Source organism: Musa acuminata, chromosome BXJ3-5, assembly GCF_036884655.1.
Source record: "Musa acuminata AAA Group cultivar baxijiao chromosome BXJ3-5, Cavendish_Baxijiao_AAA, whole genome shotgun sequence".
Lineage (NCBI taxonomy): Eukaryota > Viridiplantae > Streptophyta > Magnoliopsida > Zingiberales > Musaceae > Musa > Musa acuminata.
Window position 1 is genome coordinate 34231474 of NC_088353.1, and position 18511 is coordinate 34249984.

General features: G+C 36.7%; 2 protein-coding genes and 3 non-coding genes across 8 annotated transcripts; 4 read left to right on the plus strand and 1 right to left on the minus strand.

Moving 5' to 3' along the window:
* The first annotated feature begins 544 nt into the window (after positions 1 to 544).
* LOC103985167 (probable E3 ubiquitin-protein ligase RHY1A) lies at positions 545 to 1766 on the plus strand. Of its 2 annotated transcripts, none has more exons than XM_009402796.3 (3): positions 545 to 917; positions 991 to 1088; positions 1165 to 1766. In XM_009402796.3, exons 1-3 carry the CDS (start codon positions 759 to 761, stop codon positions 1463 to 1465), a joined length of 558 nt encoding a protein of 185 aa, XP_009401071.2. In that variant the 5' UTR covers positions 545 to 758; the 3' UTR covers positions 1466 to 1766. The 2 variants fall into 2 exon arrangements, with proteins under 2 accessions (XP_009401071.2, XP_009401072.2); XM_009402797.3 differs by having other exon boundaries at positions 555 to 917; positions 994 to 1088.
* A 2433-nt stretch (positions 1767 to 4199) lies between these two features.
* On the minus strand, positions 4200 to 9447 carry LOC135638186 (uncharacterized). Of its 3 annotated transcripts, XM_065151183.1 has the most exons (7): positions 9202 to 9447; positions 7300 to 7846; positions 6974 to 7116; positions 6417 to 6587; positions 5381 to 5523; positions 4519 to 4629; positions 4200 to 4386 (listed from the first exon to the last, which is right to left on the minus strand). In XM_065151183.1, exons 1-7 carry the CDS (start codon positions 9343 to 9345, stop codon positions 4320 to 4322), a joined length of 1326 nt encoding a protein of 441 aa, XP_065007255.1. In that variant the 5' UTR covers positions 9346 to 9447; the 3' UTR covers positions 4200 to 4319. The 3 variants fall into 3 exon arrangements, with proteins under 3 accessions (XP_065007255.1, XP_065007253.1, XP_065007254.1); XM_065151181.1 differs by having other exon boundaries at positions 6974 to 7846; XM_065151182.1 differs by having other exon boundaries at positions 6974 to 7883; positions 9202 to 9340.
* Positions 9448 to 17778: 8331 nt separating this feature from the next.
* TRNAW-CCA (transfer RNA tryptophan (anticodon CCA)) lies at positions 17779 to 17850 on the plus strand. Its single transcript has one exon. It is a non-coding gene; the product is annotated as a tRNA-Trp (tRNA).
* Positions 17851 to 17956: 106 nt separating this feature from the next.
* TRNAW-CCA (transfer RNA tryptophan (anticodon CCA)) lies at positions 17957 to 18028 on the plus strand. The gene has a single exon. It is a non-coding gene; the product is annotated as a tRNA-Trp (tRNA).
* Positions 18029 to 18296: 268 nt separating this feature from the next.
* TRNAW-CCA (transfer RNA tryptophan (anticodon CCA)) lies at positions 18297 to 18368 on the plus strand. The gene has a single exon. It is a non-coding gene; the product is annotated as a tRNA-Trp (tRNA).
* The last annotated feature ends 143 nt before the right edge of the window (positions 18369 to 18511 follow it).

Below are 18511 nucleotides of genomic sequence, written 5' to 3' on the forward strand. Positions count from 1 at the left end.
GTTGATTGATGGCTTGTTGAACTGTTGTTCTTTGTGATTTCTATTGAGGCAGTGGAAACTGGTGTGGTTGCCAACAGCATGGATCCAAAGCCAGGCTATCAAAGGACAATGATAGCCATTAGTATATGAAGGTGTGAATCTTTTGTGATTTGGATGATCAAAGACTTTGAGTTTCTCTATGAGTTGATCTTCTCCATGTGTTTTTTTCTTATTTAAATATTACATAACACTCATAAGATAGACTTGTTAGATATTTCTCTCGGCGATACGCTTGACGATTTTTATGTAAGATGATATTGTTTGTGTAAAATGTGATAAATAAAATATTAATTAGAACATTAAAGAAAAGAAATACACTATAAGTATTGGTTGAATTCCTACTTAAAAGGATACAATCATATGATCTTTCCTTGCCTTGTAACAAATTTTGATTAGGGGAATCTTGGGCATGTAATAAACTCTGTTATGGGTACCGACCACAAATAATAGTAGAGATGTGTTACTCGTGGCTTCTTGTCTGCCATCACAACCAGAATCTCTCTCTCTCTCTCTCTCTCTCTCTCTCTCTCTCTCTCTATCTCTCTCTCCCCTGCTGACCCCATAAGCCACATGAACACCATGCTATTTACAAGCTTCTGTGGTGGCTGGAAAGCAGCTCAGCGTCCGAGGGAAGGCTGTGAGACATGTACTGATTGGAAGAGCGAGCTTTTTTCTTCTTCTTTCCTTATTTGCTCAAGTCCTACTTGTTGAGGGGTGTAATGATCATGGCCGGCATGCTCCCCGGCGTGGAGTGCGCCCGGCGGCGGCGATTCCAGAACGGTGGCTCCGTCGACTCCCTAACCAGCTGCTCAAGGAGATCAGCCTTTCCCCTTTGCACAACCGGGCATGACATGCATCCCAGCAGTAGCATCTCCATGGTATCAGAGACCTTCTCAAGTCTATACTTGCTCATCTTCCTTCCTTGGGCTAACACAGATGCAAAGTCGTCAGCAGAGATCCATCATGAACAAGGAGATCCACGAAGAGGCACTTGGACATGCTGCTAGGGAAGCCAGGGAGAGGTTGGATGCAAGACTGAGGATCAAAAGGTACGTATACAACATGAGCTTTGTTCATGCCATTTGCATCTGCTTTCTTCTCTCATGTACCGTCGATGAGTTGCAGGCACAACAGCTTGGGATGCATGAAGCTGGGCAAGAGCGAAGGGTGCAGCCATGGACGGCTGCACAGGATCCTTGGCAGCGTGCAGAGGCAGGTGTTCTCTTCCAAGAAGTTTAGCTGGAGCAAGTTGAGGTGGAAGGCATCAGAGCAAGCAGATTGTGCAGTGTGCTTGGAGGATTTCCAGGAAGGAGACATGTTGGTTCACCTGCCATGCGCTCACAGGTTCCACTGGAATTGTGTGCTGCCATGGCTGGAAAGCAGCTCCCATTGCCCATGCTGCAGAATGACAATCTTTCTTGGATAGCTGATCAATTCTGCAAGTAGCATTTAAAGATGGAAAGATCTTAATCAGTGTTCTACAGTAAATTAGTGGACCAATCTACTATTCTATAACTTAGACCGAGCATTGTATTGGAGATTAAGATTGCTGCAAAAGTTACAGGAGTTTTTGCTACTCTTGTGCAAATTTGATGGAACAACTAAGCAAGTAAAAAAGAGAGGTTGATATGTCTAAATTGATTCTGATGAAGGATGAGGAAAGAATGATAACACATGTAAATCCATTAAGACCTTTTGGATGTGAGAATATTCACTATTTCACTTTATCTTGTTACTCATACTGAGAGAAGTTTTAGGCACTGAGTTATGAAGTGGGAGTAAAGATTTGCTTGGCCACTATGTTAGTCTGATCAACTGTGAGAGCAAAGGCTATCTCTTCCTTGGGATTTAAATTGGGATGTGTGATTTCACACCTTAAATTCAAGCATATTTACTAACAATTAAGGTCAATTTTATGTAGTTCTGCATGATTATTAATCTGATATAGGTCTTTTGTAAGCTATTAGGCACAAAGAATCAGATGAAAACCACTAATCCAATCAGTAGACAAGTGTTGCAGAATGGATATAATTCCTCAGGTAATGTTCATTCTGCATTACTGATTCATATTTCCAGTATGATATATGGACACAAAAAAAGAAGTGAAGTGGTCTGCTCCTCTTTGTTGGATGTAAACCAGTCTGCATTTGTCAACATCAAATATGAAACTTTAGTTTTCTTCTCCACCTTTATTTGTCCACGAGTCAGGTGAAATAGACTGATACAAAAATCAATTTTGTATCTCATGAGTGCTCACAGATGATCAGATTTTTTAATTTTTAATTTTTTTTTTGGAGGAAAATGGGCTTAGTTTCATTCAAAGCACATTGAGCAAAGATGATTTATTTTGTGATCAGCTGGTGTGTCTCCATAATCTCAGGAATTATCTTCTTTATATTATGAAGAAAAAGGAGGAGAGAGAGAGAGAGAAAGGTAGTTCATACACAAAACCAAATATTCTGAGGAATTGATCTCTGTGATTAAGGATAAGACCAAATTGCCAACATATGCTGCATATAATATTCTTATCAGTGCAGATGACCATCTAATATTCTGACATTAATCGAAAGGAATCACAACCACAATCTTCTATTTACACATTCTTCATACAAACCATGTCGTCACCGTCACCATTTTCTAGCCACAAGGGGATCAAAAAGATCTACTTTGATCGCCTATGTGATATGGAAAGATCTCTCCTGCTGCTTTAAATACTATTAGTTTCTTAGCTTCTCGGATTACCACTAACCATAATCAGTAATTTTATATCTTTTACTCAACCGATAAACATTTACACTTAGCAAGAGTTGATTTGATGATTCGATGGAGGTTGTGCAACGGGTTTAGTTTTACATCCACTAAGATTTAGAAAGATGTATAAAGGTTTGTTTAGTGTATTATCCTCTATTTTAGTCTTAGTATTATGTATCAGTAGCTTAGCTCAATGAATCGACTTAATTATATCAAATTAGATTGTGATAATTAGTGTTAGATTCGACTTAATATTGAGACATAATAAAAGGGATTGAGTAGGAAAGTTTACTTATGGACGGAGCTATATGATAGGCACATCATGGAGTTACATTGAGATCTAATTCTAAACTATTTTAAGCTTTATGACACTAACTCAGATATTATATTAAGATCTAATTCTAGACTATATTAAGCTTTCAAGAGAGCCCAAGCCATTAGGTGAGGAAGATTATAAAACTTTAATTTAGTCTTATAGTTAAGATTTAGAATAATTTATAATGGTTTGATGTATTTCCGTAACTTTAGTTAAGCATTTTAGACTAATTATTCAAATTTAATGAGATTAATAGAGCAATTATCCTATGAAAGAAAGATGTAAAAGGTTGATAATTTCAAATCTTTTCTAATAAATCAGATGACAACGACAGTTGATATATATATATATATATATATATATATATATATATATATATATATATATATAGAAAAAAGATATAATGACTGGTTGTTATGTGATGAGAGATAAATGAGGAACATGAAGAAATAATGGAGACATTGGTACCATCTCGATAATGGAAGCGTGTCCCTATTATGAAACGACGACAGCCATTAACAGACACCAAAGGAGAATTATTGTGGTTTTGGCAGAGTGCGTCTAAAGCTGATTGATAGAGAATTGTGTGAATGATGAGACCCACCCCATGTAATAATGGTAGCTGTCCCAATAATAGCATCAAAAGCTGATCGGATGATGATCATACTTTGGTAGGTAATCCAGTGAGCCGAGCCAAATGGGAAGAAGCATGCATCGAATGCAAATCTAAAAATTTACCTACGAAGAATAAATACTATCTTCAAAGGGAAAAAAATAATAAAAATAAAAGGAAAATAGGACAATGTCATGATAGAAGAAGGTCCATTTCCTAATAATTATAATAATAATAATAATAATTATTATTATTATTATTATTATTATTTAAAAAACAAAAAAAGTTAAATAAGACTAACTGATTAATCATCCACCTGATCTAATCATCAATGGTTGAACCGATAGATCATTTGTTCAGCCAAGAAGCTAGCTCGAAAAGGTAAAAATACAAAAGCTATAACGTGGGGGGGGAGGCACTCAGGCCCCACTGCTCGCAGCCTATCCCCGTGAGAAAATTCTAAGGTTTAGTTTGAGATCATACAACAACAACATCTGACATTTAGGATTATCAAGGAAATAATGTGAACCAATAGAACCATTTAGGATTTGCTACAAGATCAGCATATTCACAGTATCATAATTATACAGAGGATCTTTTTTATGAGTTGGAGATAAAACTCTCTGTAACAGCTTCCGTAACATCGCCGCGGCACAGAGGGCATACACTGTAAGCACCAGTAGTAGCAGAGAAAGAGAAAATCAAGTTCGAGGAGCCATGTTAAAACACTTTATATATATATATATATATATATATATATAAAGAACAGGAGGGCTACAGAGAATATGAAGTAAAATACCCATGAATTTCTTTGAGCCATTTATCGACACAGGCCATGTGATATTCATGGTGGCAGGGAAGTATTCGCACCACGTCTCCATCCTCATAATCAGCCAGGCAGATGTAACATCTGTAAAACAACAGTATGTACAGAATCAGGGAGTGAGCATATAAGTGTGAAAGAGACACTACATAGAAACCCCTTTCCCATTTCATCAGCAGCATGTTTCAGTGCATAATTAGTTGAAGTGAGAAATCTGTTCGATGACAAATTGAAAATTAGAGGATAGATCAACCAGCCATGTAAAAATTGCAGATGAACATCCTAAACATGTTTCACATTGTGAATTAGCAATCTTTTGTAACAGCTCAAAGTTTCTCTCGTACTAAATATCTACAGTGAAAGAGAGATCACCGATTGCTCTTGCCTGCATGGCAGTCGAACATACATAGCAATCTCAAATTTAATAAACATGTAGTGATCAAAGGTAAATACCAACATTATATTCATGGGATAGATAAAATTTCAGTGAAGCCAAAATATTGGATACTAGCAGTTGGAATCAGCTGCTTGATTAAATATTCATAATTCCCCACATGAAGCAAGAGACAGGATCATCTGTGTTGACGGAATGCAAGCCCAAATATATTGTGGATCTGATCGTCGATAGATCTTGGAGATACTGGAACATGTTTCGAGAACTAGAATGAAAACTATAATATTAGTCCTAATTTAGTTTCACAGACTGCATCTCGTGCATAATCAGCACAGGGATCTGAAAATAGTAGCATAGAGCATCGTACACATTTAATGCTAAATATGGTAGTGTAATGGTTCTAATTTTCCAGGGACAACAATATGAACAGATGAAAATGCTTACTGTTCCACATCATTTTTGCTCAAAGCAGTGTCGAGTTTTTTGTGAATCTTTGATGGCAAGGAGTTGACAACTGATTCCAGTGCTGGGACTGAGACCACAGAAAGTGACAGTGATCCAGGCTGGCGATGAATTTCATCCAAAACCTGCAGAGTAATCATGTCAATGTAAGGAACAAAGCCGATAAAAGACCATGAACTGTAATACTTAGCAATAAGTTTCTCCATTGCATTTAGATATTTCTTGGCATCATCACCTACATACTATAAAGAACTTTAGCACCAGTGATAAGCTTAGTTTCATAACCCGTTCAGTTTCTTCATCCATAAATATTCTTCTGAGGGCAATGAAGAATCAGCAATACTAAACAAACAATACAAAAATAAATGATATCAGATATAGTAGCCTAAACTCAATAAACATTTCAAGCAAGAAGGCAGCAAGTAAAACTAGGGGCACATAGTCCGTTCATCGTACTACATCGATTAGGATGAACATGTTACAGAAGTAGTACCATGTGCACCATAACAATAGATAAAACTGTCAATTGCAGGCAGATTCTTTTTTCTATAATAGAAAAGAAGAAAGGAGATGACTCTGCCCCCTCTCCAATTTTCTAAAAATAGGAAACATACAACCGTCTAATTCACTTGAAGTGCGAACCTCAATCTTGAACTACATCTGCAGTGATTTCCTTCAAAAATAAATATAGGCATCTTTGACATTAAAAAATAACTTTTAATATTGTCCATCATGATTTTTTTTTTTTTTTTTTTTGAACTGGAGATGGAAAATATCAGCTCCATTTTAAATACAAAAGCTTATATACTCAAAATTTGGTAACATCTCTCAACCATGGCTAAAATCCAAATTAATGTTGAAGCCTATATCGGAGTACAAGCTTGAAAGTGAAGTTAGTTAATGGAATAAATACATGAGTGATCATGAGCATTCAAACTTCAAGAAGTTTAGAGAATGTGCTTAACAAAAAGCTAACCACTTGAATATATAGGAGGAGAGCTGAAACAAAAATACCCACCTCAAATAAAGCTTCAGCTAACACAAAAATTCGTGCAATACTGGCTCGGGTGCTCGACACTTCAGTCATTAACAATGTGCAAGAGCATGTGCCATCTTGGTGGAGACCTGATGGACAGGAAGATGCTTGTCCATCATTATTATTAGATCCAGAATGAAGACGCTCCCTTATCTGCACTGAGGAAATTTTTAAGTCCAAATAACTTAAGATATGTACTTGATTGAAAACTTCAGATGCATGCATTAATGATAAGGAAAGGGTTGAAGCTTTGTACCTAGAACCATAGTATCTAAAAATATTGCCAAACAAATAAAAAGGCAAATATTGAACAACTACAAGAAAAGATATTCTGCAAATAAAAGAAACAACATCAACAAAAGTATTAAATCACATCATTAATTCCATAATGTCCTCAAAGTTGGTGACCCATGAAGTTATTGAAAAAAGAACCTTGATAATGTCGAGAAGCATGCTGTTAAGTGTAAAGGATAGAAACTTACCTTAAGCAAAGGAAACTAACATGTGACAACTTGAAATAGAACTTAATAAAAGATCACCTCAGATCTCGTATGCCAACTGACTCCATTTAGTCCATGGTGTCTCTGCCGTAAGTATAATGAATCATCTTCAACCCCATCTCTAAAAGCATGACCATCAATGTCTAGTAGCCACCTGTCCTGATATCCTAGACCATTATTCTCTGAAATTGAAGATAGTGTTGCCGAGTCAACAGTCATGGAACTGTGTCTAGAAAAGGCATCCCAGAAATGTCTTCTAGTATTCCTCCGTGACTCGCTACTAATTTCCTCCCCAGAGCCACTGGGAACATCAGAAGAGACACTGACCAAATCAACATGAAGTAGACTTCCATTTCTCTGCTCACCTGATCCAGTTGATGTTTGGGCATCTGAACCAGAAGAGGTTGCACCTAGATGATCTTCACTTGAAAAATGCAAAGTTGAGGATAACCTTGGAATAACAGAAACGTAATCCGTATTGGTACCGTGGTTTCCCACAACATCATCTGAGGGGTTAACAATCTCATTTGCATGTAAATCTCCAAGCTCAGGTTGATGTATGCTACGTGAGAAACTTGGCGAGCTATGGGAACTACCATTTGCACAATTAGCAACCTCTGATACCGTTGCTAAAGCGGCATCAACATTATCAACTGGTTTCCTCGAGGTACTTGGTAGACCATAAGTCCTCTCAGGTTGGAACATCTCCAGGCAAGAGGTTTCCGAGCCGTCCCAATTGATGCCATTATTGCTTTGATTATTTCTCATGTTTTCATTGGTGGAGCTAGAAGGCCTATGGTCTTGTGAAAAGTTTAATGAAGACTCCTTGACTGAGATCTGGATATTAGAATTTAATACAGAACCATCCAGTCTTGCTTGACTGACTGATTTCTCCGTTGGCATATCTTCAATCTGCTAACAAGAATGCCATCAAGAAAACCTTTATAGCCTGTTAACATCAACCTATTTAAACCATAGGCTAGAAATGTAGAAAACATATGAGTAATGCCCTTATGAATGGATATAAGTTTTGAATAACCACAAAAAGCAAAACAATAGAGACACAAAAAGATATTACAACAGACACAAAAATGCACCAACGGCATTCATTGTCAAATATACTGGATAGGAAATGTATGCTCAAATGATGTCAATACTCTTAAAAGTAACAGTAAGGTTTTCTGGATTGAGAAATAATTTCTTTTCTTATAGCTTCCACCACATTTTGGTGAAAGTGCAGAACTTCTTTTACTAAAAAAACAATCCAATTTGTTGTTTGGCAAGTTAAAGATATCATAATTTTGACTTTGAATGGAAACTCTCATGTGATTCAATGTCATGTTTAGGAGTCAAGGAACCAAGAATCTTGTCTTCAGATAGATCTTCTAGAAGTTAAAAGACTGTTGTCTCTCAGAAAAAAAAAAAAAAAAAAAGGGTGTAACCAGTGCACGAGGCTCCCGCCAATGTGGGGCCTCAGAAAATCAACAAACTTAAATTTAACTAAAAATGTTTACCTCATCCAAATTTACCACTTACATAATTACCACCCTGACCATTTGGAATCACAAATTTTGTACCTTGGAGGATGACATAATATGCCTCCTTGGTCCAATATACAGAATTACACGAGCAGGGTGCTTCTTTCTATAAGAAAATGCCCAACCTCAAAAGTCTTGTTATTATCTCTAAGCAGAGGCACAAAGCATTTTTGAGCACATATCAACTTGTCTATCCAATATTCGAAGGGTGCTCATTCTCATCATGAGTCACCATGTTTGTGTAACCACCTTAGGTCACCATCCCATCCATCCTCTTAGAAGTCATTAACCATGAGGATTTCCAGATTACTAGAATATGCTGACTCAGCAAACCGAGCAAAAAAAGATTAGAGCTTAATAAGAGACAAGGACTGCAGACCAATAAGACTCCTTGAAAGATATCACAACACCAATCATTTCAGGCCTCAATGAATCAAAGATCCACTTTCCCGGAGATAATCCTAATCTTTCATATCTAAAAAACTTGCATTATTACACTATCAACATCGTATCATTATGCTAATCGAACGAGACAGAAAAGCATAAATAAATAAACACATACATACATACATACATACATATAATAACCATCGTGGGAAAAAAAAACGACAACAAAACGAATACCTAACCATCTCCCCAACCAAGAAACCAAGAAATCCAGTACGGCTAATGGCTATCGAGACAAGCAATCAACCCCAAAGAACTAAATCGTGATCGTTGAATTAGGACCTGAGAGGAGCCGGAGGAGGAGGTGGAGGCGGCAGAGACGGCCGCGGCTCCGCCGCAGAGGAAGGCGGCGAGCCCGAGCCTCGGCCGGCGTCGCGGCCGGTGGCGCGGCAACCGCGGGGCCATGCGACTGCTTCCTGAACCCATCGCTTGATTCAGAGCGAAAGGAGGAGGCCGAGGAGAAGCGGAGGGAAGGAAGAAGAAGGCCAGTTATGGACGCGGCCTTCAAATAGTTTCGCCCCCTTCTTATTGTCCACAAACAACAAAAAGAGAAATGGAAATAAATAATAATAACAACAACATATATTTGTTCAAAAAAAAAAAGGAGCCAATTTGGGGATTACATTACCCTCCAATAAGAGGTGACATCACCCCTGATACTTTTCGAGGATGATTCAACCCATGCACGTTTATACAATAATGATTTGAACTCTCATAATTGCTATATTATATTTTATTATATTTAAGTTTAATTTAGTACATTTAAGTTTAATATAGTCATTATAAATTTTTTTCCCTAAAATAATGTAATTTGTGTTTTTGCCCAAAAATATATTCAAAGAACTTCCTTATGGCTATTAATCACCTTATAAAAATTAAGAAAATTAAATTTGATTTAGTCAAGTTTAGATCAATTTTTATGAATAAAAACTTAATTCACAATTTAAATTTACTCAATTTTCTCGAAATGAGTCAAGGAAAAAAAGGTGGCAATAAATTCAAACGGGATATAATTTCAGAAGATTAAAAAAAGTAGAGGCTGAGAATTAGTCCATACAAAAAAAAAAAAAAATCATACTTATATACAAATATATTAAACATATAGAATATGACATCTTTTCATGATAATTATGATGAAAATAGGAAAAGAAAATGATGATAATAAATAATGTAAGATGATAACAGAATAATTGGGATGAATTTTTTAAAAAAATTATATTTGAGATTTTTTTTACAACATCTCAACTTTTAAGAATTCTCGCCAAACATTTCTTATAGAGTAAAAATATAATTTTACCCCAAGCTCTCATCCTATCTATCTCCACCTCTATCCTTGCGCATTCTTTCTTTATCCCATCAAATTTATTGTTATCTTTCCAAATCTCGTTTACCCCTATCAAATTTTGCTAGTTTTGTTCTTACTTGTCTTCTTCTCTGTGCTCCTCGTACGAGGAAGGAGGTTTGATAAAAAAATCAATAATTTTAAAAAAATATATATCTAAAAATAAACTAGAACAATAATTATAATAAAAACATTTAACTATGGTAAATAGTTTGTTGCCACCTGTGTAAACAATGATAATCTCCTCATATCCTAATCTTAATTTACGCATAAAATTCTTTCTCTCAATCATTTAGCCTCTCCAAGTCACACATCTCACCTATTATGTAGTCATAAATTTTAGTTAATATGACTCCTGATTTAACATCTACAAACATGGAGTTGATCGGAAAGATTCAAGGCAAAGTAAAAGCCAGCAGAGCTGTGACTGCTAGGTTTGACCTTCAGATACCAACCCAGTACAAAAGCTCATCGGCAGAGCTATGACTCTGGGGAGAAGAAGATGCATCCTCCCCAGCCTTCACCACACGGCGGTCCTCCCCCCACTGGGGGTCCTCCACCTCCGGGGCCAGGCGGGCCTCCGCCTCAGCCACCACACGCACCGCCGCCGCCCGGCCCTCCGGCTCCGCCTCGTGGTCCACCGCACCCTTGAACAGTCACCTACATCACGTGATGCCACGTCGATGCACGTACTCTGCCATGCATGAATGGAGTAGGTTGATATATACATAAATAAGTGCACTGCGGACTTGCTTATGAAATAAATATATTGTATATGTTTATGTAATTAGTGTCTTCATTACAATCTTTGTTTTATATGATGGAATGAGTTGATGTGATTTAAGATGTCTTGGATGAATTAAAATGTTTGTGTCTATAAAAAACCTACACAGATTAATTTTTGAAGGAATAATCTTTTCTTTTTATCAAATAATAATTAAATATTAATCACAATTAGAAGAGATTAATCTGAGTTTTCTTTGTTGGGATTAATATTAATCGAGGAATATTCGTGGAAGTATTTGAATTTTGAATGAGTTCGGTTCGGCACTTCAGACCTGTGAGGGTTACAACCACTCTCCTAACTGAGATGCTCCCCTTCGTCCATCGTTATGGTCTTTCTAGATTCTTCCATTGTCGCTGCCTCGTAGACCTTCTCTTCTCCTCCTCCTACTCTACCGCTGTGGACCTTGTCCCATCCCCCAACCCTCACCCCTTGGTCGAGTACCTCGTGAACGGTGCTCTACCGTCGAGGCATCCAAGGCCATCGAGGCCGTTGCGCGCCTCACATCCACGGAGAAGTTTGACGTCGTCCTTAGTTTCCTGAGATCCCATGGCTCCGTTGACTCTTATGTTGGGAATGGAGGAGCAAGGAAAAAACAGAATACTACGATACGGGTAAAAAAAATCCTTTCGACTCAAGAAAACTGATGTAGTATTTAAAAAATAGGAGGATTGATAAGAACACTTACAAGATACCAAATGCACACCCTCTCTATATCCCTTGGTTCATAAACTACGATCCTATTTATAGGACCTAGTGACAACTACCCTATAACTACTAGATTGAGGTAGTTATTGAAACCACCTTATAACTACTAGATTATGACTGAGGTGATTATTGAAATCGTCCTGTAACCACTAGATCATGATTGAGGTAGTTATTGAAATCACTTTGTAACTACCTAGATAACTATGAATCAAATCTCAACACTCCCCCTTGATTCATAGTTGCATATACCGATTTGCAACATGAAATAAACATGCTTTTGAACCGGAAGCGATTTGATAAGGATATCTGCAACTTATTCATTCGTTCCACAATACTTCGTTGTTATAGCTCTACTTGCCTGAAGTACTCTTTCGATCATCTAAAACTCCTGCACAATCACTATTAGTGAAACTAAATAATTTGCATTTAAACTTTGTTTTGAATACCCATTTTAATCCAATAGATTTCTTTTCTTTCGATAGATCCATTAGCTCCCAAGTTTCGTTCTTCTCAATTGACTTGATTTCCTCTCTTTTAATTGCTTCCTCAAAAGTTATTGGATTTGAAATAAATAAAGCAAATGTTGAGTTATAAATTTCTATCAGTGATCTGAAATTTCTTGGAGGGGTTTCATCTGAGGAATCAGAATTTGAACTGCTATTGGGTGAGGTTGACGATGAACTTGTTGGAGCAGGATCTGTCATTTGATTCTGCGGAATGTCTAGTTCTACCGGAATCTACATTTGTGTTCCACCTTTATTGATCTCCCAATTCTAACTTGTCCTTTCATCAAACATAACATTTCTGTTAATAATAACTTTGCCACTAACAGGATTATATAATCTATATGCTTTCGATTGTAAGGAATAACCAATTAAGATGCATTTTTCAAATTTTTCATCAAGAATTCACCAAAGCATAAGCAATACAACCAAAAATTCTTAGATGTCTAACACTTGGTTTCATACCATACCAAGCCTCAAAAGGAGTTCGATTTATAATAGCCTTTGTTGGTGAAATATTCAACAAATAAACTGCTGTTGCAACTGCTTCTGCCCAAAACTCATTTGGAAGATATTTTCCTTTAAGCAAACTTCTTGTCATTTCACATTCTTATGTTTAGCTATAGCTCTAGTGTATATGGTGTTGTCAATTTTCTGTGAATACCATTTTCTTCACAAAAAAAATTAAACTCATTAGATAAAAATTCACCACCTCTATCTGTCCGAAGTGTCTTTATATATCTACCACTTTGCCTTTCAACAAGTGCCTTAAACTTTCGAAAATTATCAAATGTTTCAGATTTCAATTTCAAAAAATATACCCACTCATGAGACTATAATCATCCGTAAATAATAAAAAATATTAACTTCCACCAAATGATTTTGTATTCATAAGTCCACATAAATCAGCATGAATTAATTCAAGACAATTAGATGCTCTCCGTGTTTTTATCAATAGAAAATAGTTTTTTACTTTGTTTGCCATAAATGCATCATTCACATACATCAAGTGTATTAATCTTGGGTAATCCAAAAATCATTCATTTTTGACTTAATAACCTTAAACCCTTAATGTTAAGATGTCCATATCTTAAATGTCATAAACTAAACTCATTCTTTTTAGTTGCGGCAAGTGCATGCCTCTCAATATTTAACACATCAAGTGGAAACATCTTGTTTTGTGTCATGCAAATATTTACTATAATCAAACCAGATTTTTTATCATTAATAGTACATGAACCATCATTAAATATTACTGAATATCCATCATCTACTAATTGTCTAACACTCAACAAGTTATATGATAAAGTAGGAATAAAGAAAACATTATCAAGGTATTTTACCTTCCCTTGATTTGTCTTCACCTCAATTGTTCCTTTGTCTTCCACTTGGATTTGCTTGTTATCTCCAAGTTTAACATTCAACTTGTGAGTTTCATTAATAACTATAAATATTGATTTTATGATTGACATATGATTAGAGCATCCACTATCCAGAAACCAAATATCATTTGAGATATTATGAACTTGTGAATGAGTAATAAATAACATACTATTTTCTTCATTTTTCTCTACATAGCTTTGCTTTTCTCTTTTCCAACAATCTGCCCTTCATGTGATCAAATTTGTTATAATAGTGACATTGAATTATACTCTTGTAATTTCTTTGATCATAATTTGATTGTCTTTGTTCATCATGCCCATCAAAGTGTCCTCTTCCTCTTCCATTTCCTCTACCACAAAATTCTTGTCTGTCACATCCTCTTCCTGCTGATTTTTTGTCTTCTTTTGAAATAGAAGACTTCCCCTTAACCTGAAATATTTTTTCTTCACTTTTTTCAAGTGACCTGTTCAACCTTACTTCATGTGCTTGCAAGGAACCCATTAGTTCATCAAATGAACATGTAGATAAATCTTTTGATTCCTCAATTGCGGCAATAACATGATCAAATTTCGGAGTTAAACTTCTCAAAGCTTTTGCAACAATTATATTATCAGAAAGATATTCACCATAAGATTTCATTTGACTAACAATTTCAATCATTCGAGAAAGAAAATCTTATACCGATTCATTGCTTTTCATGAATAAAATTTCAAACTCACGACGGAGGGTTTGAAGTTTTACCATAATCACCCTTGATAAGCCTTGAAATTTATTTTGAAGTATCAACCAAGCTTGCTTTGAGGTTATCACTACCGCAATTCTTGAGAAAATCGTCTCATGTACAGCTTGTTGAATGAAGAACAATACCTTTGAGTCCTTTCTATTCTCCCTCAGCCTGATTTCATTATCTGATTCTGCATATTCATTCTCTATTAAGTCCCAAAGATCTTGAGACTTGAATAGAGTCTTAATCTTGATGCTCCAAAATTCATAGCTTTTGCCCGAGAAGTGAGTCCTTTGTATTCTCTCTCAGCCTGATTTCATTATCTGAATCTGTATATTCATTCTCTATTAAGTCCCAAAGATCTTGAGACTTGAATAGAGTCTTAATCTTGATGCTCCAAATTCATAGCTTTTGCTCGAGAAGTGAGTCCTTTGTATTCTCTCTCAGCCTGATTTCATTATCTGAATCTGCATATTCATTCTCTATTAAGTCCCAAAGATCTTGAGATTTGAATAGAGTCTTAATCTTGATGCTCCAAGATTCATAACTTTTGCCCGAGAAGATGGGGATAAGGGGTTGAGATATGGAATTGACATTGGAAGCCATAATAGAATCATTTCGACTCAAGAAAACTGATATAGTATTTAAAAAATCCTTTCGACTCGAGAAAACTGATATAGGATAAGAACACTTACAAGATACCAAATGCACACACTCTCTATATCCCTTGCTTCATAAACTACGATCTTATTTATAGGGCCTAATGACAACCACTAGATCATGATTAAGATTGTTATTAAAATCATTCTGTAACTACCTAGATAACTATGAATCAAATCTAAACGTTTACCTCATAAATATCTTTTCACTTAAACCCACGTACTCTGCGACGTGAAGAAGAATCTGGCCCAAAGTTCCGGTCCTCAGCGATATGGGCTCTTCGGACCCCGAACTTATCCGGATCGTCATGACTCACCCCTGCCGCATGGTCAAGCTAAGCATCGGTTCACTCCTTTCCATATTGGAGATGTGGGGAAAACTCATTGGATGAAGGAAGCTCCTCCTCAAGCAAATGAAGACGAAAGCATTGTTTCTGAGCTGCGGCATCGAGAAGATGTGTTACTTCCTAATCCGTCGTTCACAAGGGAGGAGTGCGGCATCACCGACGATAGGACATCGCTCACAGTGAAAAGGCGCCCACTTTTCGTCCTCCAACCTCGGGAATCGCCCCGGAGTGCCCCGACAGTCCAGGATGTTCCTGTGGACCCTTGTCGTTCTCCACAAAAAAGAAATCGGAGGCTGTAATCAGGCTCATGACAAGCGTCGGATAGTCGGAGTCGGAGTTCTCGTATGCATTCAGAAGGGTGCCGACCATGTGGTGTTTATCCAAAAACGAGTTGCAGAGAAAGATGGAATTTTTGGTCAAGAAAGTTGAATATACAGCATCCCACATTGCCCGCCATCCAATACTGTTATTTAGTTTGAAGAACAGGATGATACCTCGGTATCGTGTGATGGAAAATTGCAAGTCTAAAGGATTGCATAGGGGACACTGCAAGCACTATACCATCTTTAGTTTATCGGAAAATGTATTTATGCAGAAGATTGTTCTCATCGACAAAGAAAAAGGACCTGAGCTGCTTGACATCTATGTAAGTACCTGAGATGATCCCACCACATTGGTATTCTGAAGATATCATGGATGGGGCTCATTTGAAGTCCTTTTCAGGTATGAGATATTTCTTATCTTCAACAGCTAGATAAGCAGTGATTCTGAACATTCTAATTGGTTGCTCCGAAGTTTATCGCTTATATGTATACATATAAGTAGAAGAGAGATTGCTTCCCTAATCCAATCCATGCTCCTTATTAGGGGGTTGTACCAAGACATACATTCTGATCAACTGTTTGTGATGTTAATTAATTGATCATCTTTCTTGCATGAACGTTTTTTAGACCATTGATTTGTTATCATTATGATAAATGCTAAAGAATTGTCCAAATCATATGAATTTTGATATCTACATATTTGGATATAATAATCATGCACACCAGAGTGGATCTTGGGTTAGAGTATAAATGATTGATTCTGAAATGATAGGAAGTTGAATGACCTTTGAGTGATAAAATTATGTTTGACTAATCTGAATTATTAAAGCCACACTTCTCAGTTTCTGAAATATACTGTCATCGAACTCGATCATACTCACTAACATGAAGAAGCAAATAATTCAAATCAAAGCTAACCATGAAAAGCGGCAAATCGATATGTAAAACATTTATTTTTGTTGTTGTTGTTAACTTTAGCTCTTATTGTCGTCCTAGTTTCTTACACTATTTGCATCACTAGTATTTAAGTCATGGTATTTGTGCATTTCTTTAGAAAGTTAATTCTATGAGAATTACAAATCACAAGGCTAACCTTTTTAGCACTGAAGTGACAATTATCACTGTGCTCAGTAATTGACATGAAATTATCTTTAATATCACTGTTCAGATAAGTATTCCCTAATTATCTTATCAATGTATGACTTGTCATGTGGAATTTGGATCCAATTCTAATGGTGGCACAATAGGAACTCATTCTTGCAACTGAAGTTCCTTGTTTTGTGCATGAGTAGAATTTCCAGGGAAATTTTCCTTTGGTTTCAAACTCAGAGGCTTCGTTTTATAATTTTTTGAACCCCCTAAGGACTAGATTATTAAATTTGCTTTCTAAGCTTAATTACATGAAGTTCTTCCTCTTGTCCAGGGTTATGAAATTGCTGCAGTCTTACATCAATTAATTGTTGCTACAACAATGCTGAAAGAAGCTAAGCGATGTGAGTTGCAACGACACTTAGAGAGAGGAAAGATTTGTACATTCTTCAATTGTTGCCCCAGATTTTGCACAAAGATAATTTCATCCTCATCCAATTACTAGGTGTGGAGATGGCCGGACTTGTTCGATTTGTAATAGGTACTTCCGAAGCTAAAGGCAGAGTATATGTCGTGCTGTCTGCAAATTCATCAGGTATACTATGAGACTGTGATGTCCAACTTGACAACAACTGTTTGCTGCCATGTTTTTGTAGGATTGTATGAATGATTTTATTCTGTGAGCTTCTTTTTGGATTGGAAAACCCTGTCTGAGATGGATACATAGTCTTTCTCACCAGCAGTACGCCAGTGGTCATATATCGTTTCACCAAAAACACGAACGAGCATTTGCTGTTCTACTTTGGGTTTTCATCGACATCATCTGATAGCAATCCTTGCACAAAACATGTGATGATAGGTGGTTCTACGACACATGGACGCTCAATGTTGTGGTCATCGCCGTTCGTGTTTGATTTCAACACAAATTTATTTAACCGAACTGTACTGTTATACTGAAATAATATATTAAAACTTTATGTGGGCATTTAACATCAAGGGATCCGTGGCGCAATGGTAGCGCGTCTGACTCCAGATCAGAAGGTTGCGTGTTCGATTCACGTCGGGTTCAAGTCTCAACAAAAGTCAATTGATTTCTTTTTTTTTTCCAGGATAATTTGTTTTTAACGTTCGATCTTTTGGTTTGATAATTTTTGTGTTGCCATTGTAACATCACTGGATCCGTGGCGCAATGGTAGCGCGTCTGACTCCAGATCAGAAGGTTGCGTGTTCGATTCACGTCGGGTTCAAGTCTCAACAAAAGTCAATTGATTTCTTTTTTTTTTCCAGGATAATTTGTTTTTAACATTCGATCTTTTGGTTTGATAATTTTTGTGTTGCCATTGTAACATCGCTGGATCCTTGGCGCAATGGTAGCGCGTCTGACTCTAGATCAGAAGGTTACGTGTTCGATTTATGTTGGGTTCAAATCTCACCAAAATCAATTGATTTCTGATTTTTTCCAGGACAGTTCAATCTTTTGGTTTGATAAGTTTTATGTTGGCATGAAACATTACCGGATCCGTGGCGCAATGGTAGCGCGTCTGACTCCAGATCAGAAGGTTGCGTGTTCGATTCACGTCGGGTTCAAAAGTCAATCATTTTTCGTTTTTTCCACGACAATTTGTTTTTAACGTTCGATCATCGAGTCTAAAAGGCTCAATCTTCGTGGCGGATTGAATTCATGAAGAACACATATAAATGTGTCGTGGAAAAGGTTGGATGAGGCGCTG